General features: G+C 35.8%; 1 protein-coding gene across 1 annotated transcript; it reads left to right on the forward strand.

Annotated features, from left to right (window-relative positions):
- Positions 1-124: 124 nt before the first annotated feature.
- ostf1 (osteoclast stimulating factor 1) lies at positions 125-11354 on the forward strand. Its single transcript, XM_015377173.1, has 10 exons — positions 125-273; positions 4092-4138; positions 6444-6494; positions 6791-6854; positions 6955-7008; positions 7147-7254; positions 7422-7471; positions 8636-8714; positions 8878-8976; positions 10352-11354. The coding sequence occupies exons 1-10, from the start codon at positions 240-242 to the stop codon at positions 10408-10410; spliced, it is 645 nt and encodes a 214-aa protein (XP_015232659.1). The 5' UTR covers positions 125-239; the 3' UTR covers positions 10411-11354.
- Positions 11355-13850: the final 2496 nt, after the last annotated feature.

A 13850-nucleotide genomic window follows, 5' to 3' on the forward strand; every position in this document is an offset into this window, starting at 1 on the left:
CTTTTTCTATCTATCTATCTTTCTATCTATCTATCTATCTATCTATCTATCTATCTATCTATCTATCTATCTATCTATCTATCTCGCATCTACTGTGCGCATGCGCACCACTAACTTTTCCGCTTTAGCTAACTTCCTCATTAGCAACGTTAGCTTCATAGTGATCCACAGTCCAGCGTCGTGTCTGCTTAAAGCGACTCGTCGTTTTTTTACTCTTAATTTCTCTTCGTGTCTTACTTATGTCTAAGCCTCCTCCCAAACCGGCCAAGCCAGGTAAGACTTTCTCTAAATTTACCTTTTTCTTAACTTTAAACTTTTTATTTGCTGCTGTTTGGTACGTGGACGCCGCACCTTGTGTTGTTGGGTAGTTTTAGCCTAATGGACGACGGTTTCGCTCGGTACAAAATCTCTAAAGCATCGGAATAGAAAAGCTTGCAAACCCTAATTCATTGATTTATGTATTTTTCCTGGTGTCATTCTGTTATAATGTTACATAGAAAGGGGGAAGGAGGCTTTGGTTGGTTCTTCGCTGATTGACAGGAGCACCGAGCCGTTGGGCCACCGTCACTTCCCTATTTCCATGTGAGGTGGCTTTAGCTAGAGAGGATGGGTCTGATGATGCAAAAGACATGATAGGATTCAGTCCATACTGGCTTTTCTTTGGATCACTTTTATACACATTACAAAATAGAAATGGACGCACACTAGCATCCCAGGAGGACGTGAAAACAAAAAGCACAAATATTGTCCAATTGTTTGGTGCTAAATTATCATATGAATATCTATATGAACAGGAAGAACATTTAAGGCAGATGCTGCTTCATTTTGAATGTGATATAGCAGCACTATATGATAAACCCATGTGTGCGACATTGTGGTCACAGGGACTCCTCAGATGTTATATTTTAGCTGCCATGCATTTGTTCTTATTGATGTATTTTAGTGTCGAAATCACCTCATATGTTACATAAAGATAAATAACAGATCAAGTGTTTTTTCCTGGTGTCATTCTGTTATAATGTTACATAGAAAGGGGGAAGGAGGCTTTGGTTGGTTCTTCGCTGATTGACAGGAGCACCGAGCCTGTCAGTAAGGAAAATGCAGGTTATTGCGGTCAATGAATTGATTTACGCCAGGGGCAGAGATAGATGGGGGGGCCAGGCCACCCTTAGCCAATCATTGGCCACCCCTACCATTTTTTTCCCTCTAATACAGATTGTGGCAACAGAAATACTCTCAAGTGGAATATTTAAAACATTTAAATATTTTGATATATTTAATTGACAACAATAACTCTGATTAATTATGCACATCAATATACTAAAATTAAAGATAAGTGCAGAATTCATGCTCTTTTCAGAACTAGATTTTGTGTTTAAGGGGTAAAGACAAAAAATTGTCTCTGCAAGTCATTTAGGAGTCTTCAGTGAAATCAAAAATACTATTTTAATAAAAACTAATTAAATAATCAATTTATGTAGATATTAGTACTTTTTACAGTTTTGTGCAAAATGATTATTGATAAAATCAGGTAAGTAATGACGATGGAAAAGATGTTTGCTCCAGAACTCAAACCTGAAAATATTGCATCCAATATAAATGTAGGAAAGTATTGTTTGTCTTTATTTAGAAAATATCGATGTTGAGCTCTTTAATGTTCCTGTTGGAACAGTGTAGCGTGACCCTGAGGTTCTGGCCCCTATCTGCTTTCGGCCACCCCTCAGTGTACATTGGTTATTGGCCACCCTTATAAAAGATTTTCTGGCTAGGCCTCTGACTTATGCGGTTATTGCAGCTTTAGATTTGGTTTCCCAGTACCCAAAAGCAGGTGAAAAGTGTAATCGCTTTCTTTCAGGCATCTGATCATTAGTGTGCAGCAACAGTAGGTGGAGGAGGGTTACAAACTGTAGGTTTTTAAAACCATGATATGTATTAATAGTGTTTAGGCTGTGGATTTAAAAATAACTTTAGAGGACTGGAGTAGAGCTGCTGCTCCTCCACAGCAGGGAGGAGCCTTAGGACTTAGGACCCATCTGCCTTAGGACCCATGTTAAAAAGGTGTATAGATTCTGAAATGTTACACAGCCATGTATGCTTTATGTCATGAGAAGAGACAACCTATGGCCAACACCAAAACCAACAAACCACCAGCAACTAATTCTTGATCTATAAAATATCCTTGTTCTAACAATATATAGCCTGCAGAGTTTTTACTATTATGATTAGTTTTCTTTATATCAGAATAAAATCCTAACAACATTTTATATGATTAAAGATGTAACTTTTTGGGGGGATTAACAAAATGATGACATCATCATATATTTGCTTAGGTTTAACCTAAATAGTAGTCCTGCTAGAGGTGCATCTTATCAGGGACTGCAGCTATACTTGCTGTTATCATTGACTGATGTGTGGCAAATGGCTCGACATAAGAACACCCTATCTCCTGTGGCCCCTTTGCTTCATGCTGTTTTGTCTGGTTCACATGACAGGTTGATTTCGATGTAAAAGGATGTCTGAGGATTCACTAGTTTTCTGCTGTATCTGGCTGTGTAAGGAGTCGGTATTTGGTTGCTAATGTTCCTTTTTAGGATTTGGGCTTCTTTTGATTTATTGTTTTTTTTTTGCATACCATGTAAAACATAAATAATCTTTTATAAAGATGAACCCAAATACTAACGTAGATAGATAGATAGATAGATAGATAGATAGATAGATAGATAGATAGATAGAATGACAAAGGCTGTAGTATTTTTCTAACGATCATAGCCACGTGTGTCGTGAATGTTTAGTAAGTTTTAACAAGTCTAGACATGCAGATGTTGCATGGTATTTATAATTTTTTTAATGCAAGTTTGAACAGCTGTTTAGTGCAGCAATGTGGGGAGAGCACCCCCCCACACACACACACATTTAGCAATTAAGTAGTTAAATATACTAAATATAAGCTGTTTTTCAGGCTGTAAAAATATCGCAGAAACTTTCCTTTTTCTCCTCTACCTCTGTTTTTGGTGTGTTTTCTGCTTCTTTTCCTTAGATCTGCTAAATGCACAAGGGTTTAAAAGGAAGCCAGAACCTTGCCACATGAGCTCAGGCATTTGTGTGTTTAAAGTAACATGACTGAGCCTGCAGAGCAGCTTGACATGAACAGAACTGGTGTTGTGCAGTGGTACAGGCAGCCCCCACCCTCTTAGAAACAGACTGACTTCTAGATACTCTGAACAGCAACAGAGATTTTTAAACATCTACACTACAAGAATAACATAATAGACTCAAAACTTTATCATAACACAATAGAGAAATTAACGTTTTCCAGTAAAACTTTAGTATTCATGCTTGTTGGTAAATAAATCATCTTGATGCTCATTACACTACAAATAGTTTGCTTGTAGCTCTCCCTGTAAAGAGTGTGCAGTTATAATTGGCTGTATAAAAGAAGGGCAGAAATTGTGCCGTTTGAATCATATTGTTGACCTTATCAGGGTGTGGCACTTTGCAAAGGAAGTCAACAGAGTGAAGCAGTACAGGGTCATGTCTAACCAAAAGGGAAGATGAAAATCTGTCCTTTGTTTTATTGCAGAGAGTCGTTTTTGTTCTGACTAAAACGGTGACTTCTGTTTGTGTGTAACTCCGTGGTTCGTCTGTTTACTAAATTTTGCATTTATGTTCTCAACATACAAAACTGGACAGTGTATGTAATTTTGTTCCTAAATATGACTGCTTACAAATATCTCTATCAGCTTCTCTGGGGTTCTTGAGATACTTTGGCGAGCAAAAACCACAACCACCCGGGTTGCATTCTTGCAGCACAGCTAACCCCAGGCAGCTGCAGGCCCAGGGGGAAGGCATTGCACAATGACCACTCTGTGTGTCTTTCCTCTTGCACTGCATGTAATAATATTTCAGCATGTTAAAGCTGGCTCACCTGCATAAGTGAACCTGCATTGATTGCATTGTGATTTATTCTACCTCATCTTTGTTTCTTTTGGAGCATATCTTCTGTTTACTGCTCTGCTGCCAGTATAAACCTACAGTTTGATAGTTGGATATTTTATTAAACAAGCTGCTTTCTTTTTTTTTTTTTTGCCCAGGCCAAGTCAAGGTGTTCAGAGCGTTGTTCACCTTTGATCCAAGAACAGTAAGTTCTTTTCATTAATTAACGGTCTTTTATTAATTTGCATCTATTTTGTAATCTTTGAGTTACACATATTTCCACCATCTAATAACTAGAGATGCACCTATCTACATTTTATCTTCTGATCCATTTCAGTACTTGAATTTGGATATCTGGAGATCCGGATATTTTTCCAACATCAGAGGCCCTTTTCAATAAGCAGGTTTAACAAACTCAGACTCAAATCCTCAAATCTCAATTGTTATAGCATAAGGTTGGAAAATCTTGATTTTTCAGTTTCATAAAAGCTGCTTCGCCTTAGTTCAATCAACTCTAAGTACGTCCACTTGGTAGTATGAAAAGCCATTAATAGCGAAGCCCAGATTTGATGAGTCACCCTGGCAACAGCCAGCAGAAGATGCCTGTTTAACATGACTTAAACTGCATATTTTAATGCATAAATGGGAAAAAAATGTGGGTGTTTATAAAATGTATTAAATCTTTTTTTATTTTTTTATTTAAAGCACCTCCTCTATGTTGGTCCATTGGTAGATCACTAAAATAAGATTCTTCCTGGCCAAAATCACATTTCTAGACAAAAGTTTTCAGCTGTTTTCAGCTTACTGAATATGTATTTATACCATAAATACATTTCTTCCTAATCCCTCTCGGCGCCCCCTCGATTCTCTTAGCTGAGTGTCCCGCTGGGGTCACGGGAATAGATATTCAGGCAAACTAATAAATATAAAAATGGCCTGCCAAAGTCTGTTAAAAACACGATAAAATTACTGGGAAAACTGGTTTATTGCCTAAACGGTATTGTGTGATTGTACAGTAATCTATTTTGGTGCAAACTCATGGGGCAGAAGCGCACCTGTCAGCAGGTGAAGATGAAGGAAGGTTGTGGATGTATGTGATAGACTGTGAGGTGAAAAGGTAGCACTAATAAAGATAATTTCTGAAAATGAAAGGACATATATAAGCTGTAGTATTTAAATCTCTGAATTAACGCATTCTTTATTGGATCCTCGTCGTGTTTGTGTTTTAACACCTAATGGGACTCACTGACTGATGATTTTCTTTTCATTGTTTGCACAAAACTCTCCTCACTAAATCAGGAAATAAAAAAACATGATTGGCTTTAAGGAGGATGCAGACAGAGGACACTAGGTTTATTGAGGAAACCCTGCTCCTGACCAGGTTGGCTGTAGGGAGAATGTTGCTATGGTAACAGAAACAGAGGCTGGAGTAACTGTTTCTAGGAAACGGAAAACTCTGAAGTTTCCCTGATTTCAGGTTTAAAAAAAAAAAAGAAAAGTTTTCAGTTAACTTTGTGAAGTGGCCCTCAGAGCTCGGCTTGCGTTAATGTTATCGTCATTCATGGTTTTTTAAGAGGCAGTGATAAACCCCTCTCTACCCACAAGTACACGTATCAATGTACGCATGCATATTTTAAAGAAGGAAACTTGAGACGAGTATAAGGTCAGAAAAGGAAGTCACTAGCACAGTGAATTATGTTGACAGGACAAAATCCATCCTAAAAATAAAAATATTAGGGGTCAAATTGACAAATGCAAGACGGAGGTGAACTTTCCTCCTGTTCAAGAGTTTTTTTTTTTTTTTTTTTATTCAATGTCAAATAAAATAATTTTTCTTTTAATCTGGTAATGCCTGAATGAATATATGGTCTTTTTGTCATCAGTCTAATGCAGGATTAGATTGCTATGCTGCTGCATTTAGAATAAGGCCACTTATTGAGTTAGAAGTTAAACTAGCGAGCAGTTTATCAACATTAAAAGAACTAGGTAGGAAACACAAACCGACTGCAACAGCAATTTCAATTCAAATGTTAAACCTACTACAATTTATCCTTTTTGCTGTTTCCTTAATGAAATACCGATTCCCTAATTCAGTTGTCACTTTTGTATAATTGTGTATTAGCACTTCAGCTCTCTGTGTCTGTGACCTGAGGACAGCAGCTCGGTATCATCAAGCAATGCTCAATCACCTTCAATGTCATCAGTCTCTGCAATCAATAAAAAAAACAGGTCTTTAGCTATAAAAAATATATTTTTTTTTTACCTGTAAAAATTAATCATATTTATGTAGAAACAGTTTTAAGGATCTATTGGTGTGAACATCTTAATGAAATCAAGTCAGCATGCTTTAGCTTAAAGTTTTTAACAAACATTCCTTGCTACCTGAAAGTAAGTTGGCATAAGTTTTTTTTTTAGTTTTTTTTTTAAAAAGGTTTGTGTTAAAGTTTATTGGGAAGTGAGAGTAATCTCTCTGAAGTTGAAGTAACGAGTTGTATCTGTTTTATTTTCAGCCAGATGAGTTGTACTTTGAAGAAGGAGACATTTTGTACATCTCAGACACGGTAGGTAAAAAGCTCCGATTAAATCTGCTGCCTTTCTTACAAACTTTCCTGGAAGTCCCTTAAACTTTGACTCTGCAGTTGCTCTTCCTCTTTATTTAATAAATCCTGCTGTCTTTGCAATTTCCTCTTCTTTTATGATTTTGTCAATCCCATGTCCATCTTCGATCTCTTAATCCAACACACTCCTTCTTTATTTCACAACTCAATTTTTTTTTAAATTACTGTAATAATTAACTGTCCTCTTTTTTTTATCCTGTTATTAAAGTTGAAATACTTTGTTTTTATGTTCATTTCAGAGTGACAGTAACTGGTGGAAGGGGACATGTAGAGGGAGGACAGGACTTATTCCTAGTAACTATGGTGAGTAAATAGAGATCATCAAAAATAACTAACCTAATAAAGTCACATCTGGTGAACAGAGGATGCTCTAACATGAGGTCCTGATTCTCCTGTGTTTCAGTTGCCGAACAAGCAGAATCCATTGATAATCCAATGCATGAAGCAGCCAAACGAGGTACGACTAAGTATTTAAATACATTTTTAAGCCGCCCCAACCTTTTTAAATAGCTTTTTTTAACTATATTTTATTTATATATTAGCATACTGTCTGTTTTTTTTTCCTCTCATTTGTCTTTTTTGTGTGTAACTGAAGGCAACATGAGCTGGTTGAGGGAATGTCTGGAGAACAAGGTTGGAATCAACGGGCTGGATAAGGCTGGAAACACTGCCCTCTACTGGGGATGCCACGGAGGACACAAAGGTAGAGGCGAAAATAGTCTCTGAATGGGATGCAGAAAATTTATAGTTTTGTTCGACGTATTGCATTGTAATAAAAAGTTTTGTGGGGTTTTTTTTTTTTTTTTTTTTTTTTTTTTTTTTCTGCATGAATCTGAAACATCATTAGACGTGTTCTCTATTTTCCATCAGATGTGGTGGAGTTGTTGCTAAGCCAGCCCAATGTGGAGCTCAACCAACAGGTGAGGGGATTGTTAAACTCATTCTGCCTCTTTAAAGGTCTAATAAAAGCCAGTCTCATTTATCAAAACCTTTCTAGGCTGGAAACCCTACCAATTATAAGCCCTGAATATTAATTTGATACCTTTCACTAGAAAGGTTAACAAACTGTATTTAGACCCGCTCCTCCATTCATTAAGCACATGAATGATAAGAATTCCCATCATTGTCTCTTTGTAAACACAACCAATGACAGTAGTTTTTAGTATTTTTTTTTCTACAATCCTCATATGCTTTGATGCCCCTCCTTCACGTTATGTAAAGTTCCTAATGTTTTTTCTTTTATCTTAATATTGTTCATTCTTCTACAAGTCAGACCTCAGAGAAAACTTGCATCAAAAAAAATAACCTAATAGTCCCAGAGAAAGAAATGGTTTGTTATTCATTCAGATTATAGTAATGTTTGCAGGAAGAACTGGGATGCTCTGGAAATTGTTTGGTTAATTACAAATCATAACCAGAGGAACTGTAACCAAAACATCAAATTACATTTTTGTAAGCTAATAAGACCTAGATGAAACTTTGACACAGTTTGGGGAAAACGGAAATGTTATAAAAGCTAAGCTAAGTTAACTGTGTCTCAAATGACAGCAGTAACATTGCTAAAAATTTAACTCTCAATCCATCCAAGGATAAATACAGTAGTGTTATCTATAAAGCACTTTAAAAATAACTGTATGGACCCAAGTGCTGTTAAGCTAAACAGTCAAAGCAACAAAACAGTTGAGGCTCTTAAAGAAATAATAATAGTAAAAGTGATCTCTAGCAGAGTTAAAAGCCAGAGAGGAACGAGTGCATTTGAATGAGCTGATCTTAGTGGAAAGAAAATGTTGTTTTTCTTTGTTATTTTTATTTTATTTTATTACCTGAAATGGAGCCTTAATGCATTTTCTCTAAAGGTAAACACTCTAAGATTTGAATTATCATGCAACTGAAATATTGCTCAACCACAACCAAATTATATTCAACTAATAGAAATAGCCTTTCAATAACACTTTACAACCAACATCAGATGGATAAAGGATGTAAATTTTAGACATGGCTGCAGTTTATCTCTCAGGGAGTTAAGTAGTGTTGTAGATGGTGTCTGCGTCAGTGTTTTTAATGATTCCTTTTGTGCATTTTAGAATAAACTTGGAGACACACCACTGCATGCTGCTGCCTGGAAGGGCTACTCTGATATTGTGGAAATGCTGCTTAACAAAAGTGAGTTTCTCCTTTGTTTTAATAGACACTCTTATTAGCTGTATTTGAATGTAGATTGAAACCCAAATCAAATAATTGCAAAGAAACTATCAACAATGATTATGCATTTTAATGTTCTCGGAGTGTAGCTTTCCTCAGCATCAATGTGTTGTTGTTTCTTCAGATGCACGGACAGACATTAGAAACAATGAGAATAAACTGGCTCTGGAGATGGCCACCAACGCCCAATGTGCTTCACTTCTCAAGAGGAAGCAAGGAAGCAGTAAGTCCTACCAAACAGGCAGCTGACGCACAGACTGCAGTAGAAGGGCAAGAGAAACCTTGACCTCAGTTACAACAGCCTGAGAGAACGGAAAACATGATCAAAGCATCAAGCTGAATTAAGATGTTAAAAAAAATAGTTTAAATGTAAGGGATATCATTCTTCAAACTACTGTAGACGTTCCTACTGAAAATTCCCACTAGAGATTATAAAAATACAACCTGTTAATGAGGCGTCCTACGTTACCTCACACCGCTTGGAATTCTGTAAGTAATTAAAAGTAAAAGTTATTGTTACGTCCACGAGGCACAACATCTTTGAGGACACAGACAAAACTGAGGATACAAAATAATTTATTTTTATTCTGTTTTTCTCTCTTTCAAAACTCTTTTCTCAAGACTGCTGCAGGGATGTTCTGTAGAGAAAAAAGAAGAAGAAAAAAGCCCCAGAATAAAATATCCTCAGCTTCCGTGTCCAGGAGAAAAAAAAACCCCCAAAGTATTAAAAGACAGTTGGACCTGGTGAGCCGATCAAAAATAACTAAAGAGTAGAGCAGGGGGACAACCCTATACAGGGCCGTCGAAGCCCCTACTAGTACCGGACTACAGCAAAAATAAACTACTAAAGAGAAATAAAGAATCGGAAACAGGACAACCGGTCTCATGCGGCCTATGAGCGAGCATAAGGGCGGGGCCACGCTCCCAGATCAAAACCCAGCCTATTTATAGGCGGTCCAACAGCCACTAATTAACCATGCTAAAATATTTACCAAAAAAATTAACCAAAACATGCGAAACAAAAATTCATTAAAAAAAGATCCGTATTAAACCATCTATAAAGAAGAATTAACAAAAGCACAAAACAGTTATTCAGAATATTTTTGTTAATATTGCTTTAATTACTTATGAAACAGTTTAAAATGAAACTCTAAAAGTTGATAAATATGTTAGTACAACATAAAAGTACTCAGAAGGCTTTTTTTTATATATATATATATATATATATATATATATATATATAGATAAGAACAGAAAACGGATATGGTTTTGAAATTATGAGGGAAAAATTAAGCTTTAAGCAGAAAAGTTTTCTACCGTTCTGATAAAAATTGTATGGGTAGTTTCCAACCCTAAACAAAGCTTAAAGAAAAAAAACAGCAGAATAACATTTGCATCCCCAGGATTCCTCCTATATGTTCCCTTAAAATTGAATGCTGCTTTTTCAGAAATGAAATAGACTGTGTATGTTCACATGGATAAGGCCTTTAATTTCATCCACTTAACACCTCAGGGGAGCTACAGGCACATTAATCACTGAAATTTGAGAAGTTCCTTTAAAAGCTTCAGACCTGAACTATCTGTTTCTCCTGTTCCAGACGTCACCCGCACACACAGCAACGCTGAGGAGTATTTGGACGACGAGGACTCGGACTGAGCCTCAGCTAGACCATCTTAACTGTCTTCCATTGGTTCTCTGGAGGTCGCGGAACTTCGACATTATTTTTTTGTTCGTGTTGTTTTGTCTTTTTCTGCAATTCTAAAATGGGTTATCTCCATCTGTAACTCTGTTTTAGATTAAATATTTTCTTCCAACACTTCAGCTCTTGGCCCTCCACATATCAGCAGTCTTACTGTTCTTCTACTTTGCTGAGTGCATTTCCCCATATAGGGAGCGCATCACGATGAGCTGAGAGGCAGTGTTTGAAGTGGAAGAGATGTGACCAAAGCTCTTCAGAGATGCATTTGAAAGCAAACAAATTATGTATTTATAATAGAAATTAAAGTGCCAGTGCAGATTCAGATTTATATGACCTCTACTTTGTTTCCAAACTCTTCTTTCATTCCTAAACTCCACTGTAGACCAAAACCTTTAAACTGTTGCAGCTTCTTGCTCCTTTAAACTGTCGAGCATTGGCAAGCCAAAGAAACATGCATTTATATTAAAGGCTTTCCGTTAAATTATGACATTTTCAACACCTACAGTTGAAATGTTACTTATTGATGGGCTTTATTTGGTAGGTTTCAAATATCCTTTATTGGCAATAATCAAACCATACTAGCCTGTTACTTTGCAGGGTTTTTATAACACTTATACTGTTGGTAGTGGCCATTTCTCAGTTGACTGTAACTGAAGGATATATCTGTTGGAGATTTAAGTTTTTCCTCTTTTGAACCTTTTGATGTTTGATTTCTATTCTTGGAGCAAATTTCCTAATTATTGCTGCTTTTCTCAGATTTAACAAAGTGCCTTTTAAATATATGATGAGGAATATTTGTGTTTTTGGTTGAGTATAACTGTAAGCATGTTTTGGTCTGCCTAGGTTGATAATGTTTCACATTTATATCTTAAAACCACAATAAAGATTGAAACATCCAGTCTATTCTTTTTATTTAAGCACAAATGCAATACTACTGTTTTGTAGTAAAACTGCAACCCATTGAGAAGGATCTATTGGTAAAAACGGGGAAAAAATAAAAGATTCAACATTTTAAAAATGAAGGAAGAAAGGGCATATGTATAAACATGTCAGTGAAATACAGCAAGATCCTGCCATAACTGAAACGCTAAAAGGACTAGCTTAAACAAAGGGTCACTTAGAAACTGTATGTCCTGCAATTTCTATAAAAAAAAAGGCCCATCTTTTTAAATAAAATTAAAAAAAACACCATATATCAATACAGTCTGCGTTAATCAGCCATTTGCTGTTCTTAATAACCTGGTCTGAACTAGTCATTAATGTTTTTAATGTCTTCTAGGTGGTTTAAGACCACATTTGCATTTTCAATTGAAATAACAGTTAAATAATAATTGCTTTAAATAACCTGTTATCATGATAGTGTCCTGAAGAGAGTAGCCTGCTCAGCCAAATTGAATTACGCTGTGTCTGTCTGGCCAGGCTTTGCAGAAGAAGCAAACTGACTTTTGGTAACAATGAGGTAAAAAAGGGCAAACAGCAGCTATGGTTTCTCTGCAACACTGCATGATTTCAACGGGGGTTTCATTGTGATTAACATTACATTGTGTCACAGGTTTTTACTTAAATGTAATATACATGTAACATGTGAACACTGTCATGAGGCACAGATGCTCTAAAGTATCAGATAGTACAGTCAGACATTTATGAGGATAAGGTATAATCTGCCTATAAACCAAGATCATTTTAATGCATACGGAAATACTAAAACAACAATCCAAGAATGCTTTATTCCTCATCAAAAAATATGAACACATTATTATTCACTAGCATAAAAGGCTAAAGTAGTTCAATAAATTGAGCTTTAGCTGCATAAATGTGGGGTAAGATTTTTAAAGCATATTTATTAAACAACTGCAAAGTTTTTTTTCTTTTCCTCTCTTTGGTCTCATTTGTGAAACTTCTTTTTTAAAGTCATAGTTCAAAAAATCTGATCTCAGATGCTAATTTATCATGAAAATGTTAGGTCAATGAAATGATCAGAATGGACAGAATCATGTTTTACGTAACGTTACATAGGCCTACTTTAATGAATTTGAATGAAATACTGCCTGTAGGCTACCTTTGCAACCTAAAACATTAATATTCATTTAGGTTTCTTTTATTAATGCTAGTCTTCTCTAGTAATAAAAGCAGTGATTAAATGAAATCCAGCTTTTGTCTTTCTCAGATATCTGGGTTTTGACAGACAGCTGCATCCTAAATGCATCAGGGAGCGTTATCACAGATCCTTTTCTCCCAGCAGCTGTAAAACTATAACCACCACTGTTACCAAAAACCTCAAGAAGTTGTTACATTCATGCTGATTTTGCAGTTTCTACCTTAGTCGGTTAAATAACTTGCTGCTGTCATTTTGCACATCTATGAGGTTTCTATTTTCAAATACCCATTACTGTAAAAATGTCCATAGCTGTATATTGGTTATTTATTCTCCAGGTGCACATTTTTTTTATATTGTTTAAACACTTTACAGTACAGTATTTTATAACTTTTCACTATTCTGTTATTCTATTACATTTTTCTAAGGTTCACATTTATGTGACAATTTTTCTCTAATCTTTTTCTGCTGTAATCACCATAAATTTCCCTTTGGGACAATAAAGGGATTTTCATTTCTATTTTAAGGCTAAAATAAATGCTCTGAAATCATCTCCAAACTATCTCACAACCAGCTAAAGCTCAACTTTCTTTGAACCACTTTTAGTAAAGCTGGGGAGACCATTAGGTTAACATATGACTGATCTACTGCACCTCCAACTGCAACTCCTACATATGCTCTGAAGAATAAGCTTTCATCAAATTTGAGTAAACTTTGTTTTAAATTTCACAGCAAAAGGAAAAAAAAAAAAACACTGAAATCCACTCAAAGATTCCAAAATCAAAAGCTGAAAGAAAGATGATCTTTAGCTATTGAAGTGCTTGCTTATTTTACAGGTAATTCTGAAATAAAAATCAAAAAGAACATTTTAATTTTTATATTACTCTGTAAAACAACCTGAGAAAAAGGAATCTAGATTGTTAGACCTTCTACAAATGGCCTCTTTTAACAAACAATCCTGTCTTTTGTTATATCACATACCACTTCAGCACAGAAAATGTTTCATAAAGATTTAATTCAGCCCAGTCAACAACAAAAGGTTTATCACAACTTTAAGTTGAAAATAACCAACAAAAAATAGGGGTTAGATAAATATCAGATGACTTAAGTGAAGCACATGGTTAGACTGTGATACTGGCGGACCTTAGTGGGGACATCCGTGGAGCTGAGTACACAATTAAACAATTGCCTTATTGCACATAGCTTGAAAGATCAAGCTTTGACTCCATCAATCCAGATTTCCCTACTTTTTTTTCCCCTTCAAGAACTAGGGTTCTTTGTTTGCTTTCTTAATGTGGCAAC

This window comes from Cyprinodon variegatus, unplaced genomic scaffold (genome assembly GCF_000732505.1).
Source record: "Cyprinodon variegatus isolate N-32 unplaced genomic scaffold, C_variegatus-1.0 Scaffold147, whole genome shotgun sequence".
In the NCBI taxonomy this organism is placed as follows: domain Eukaryota; kingdom Metazoa; phylum Chordata; class Actinopteri; order Cyprinodontiformes; family Cyprinodontidae; genus Cyprinodon; species Cyprinodon variegatus.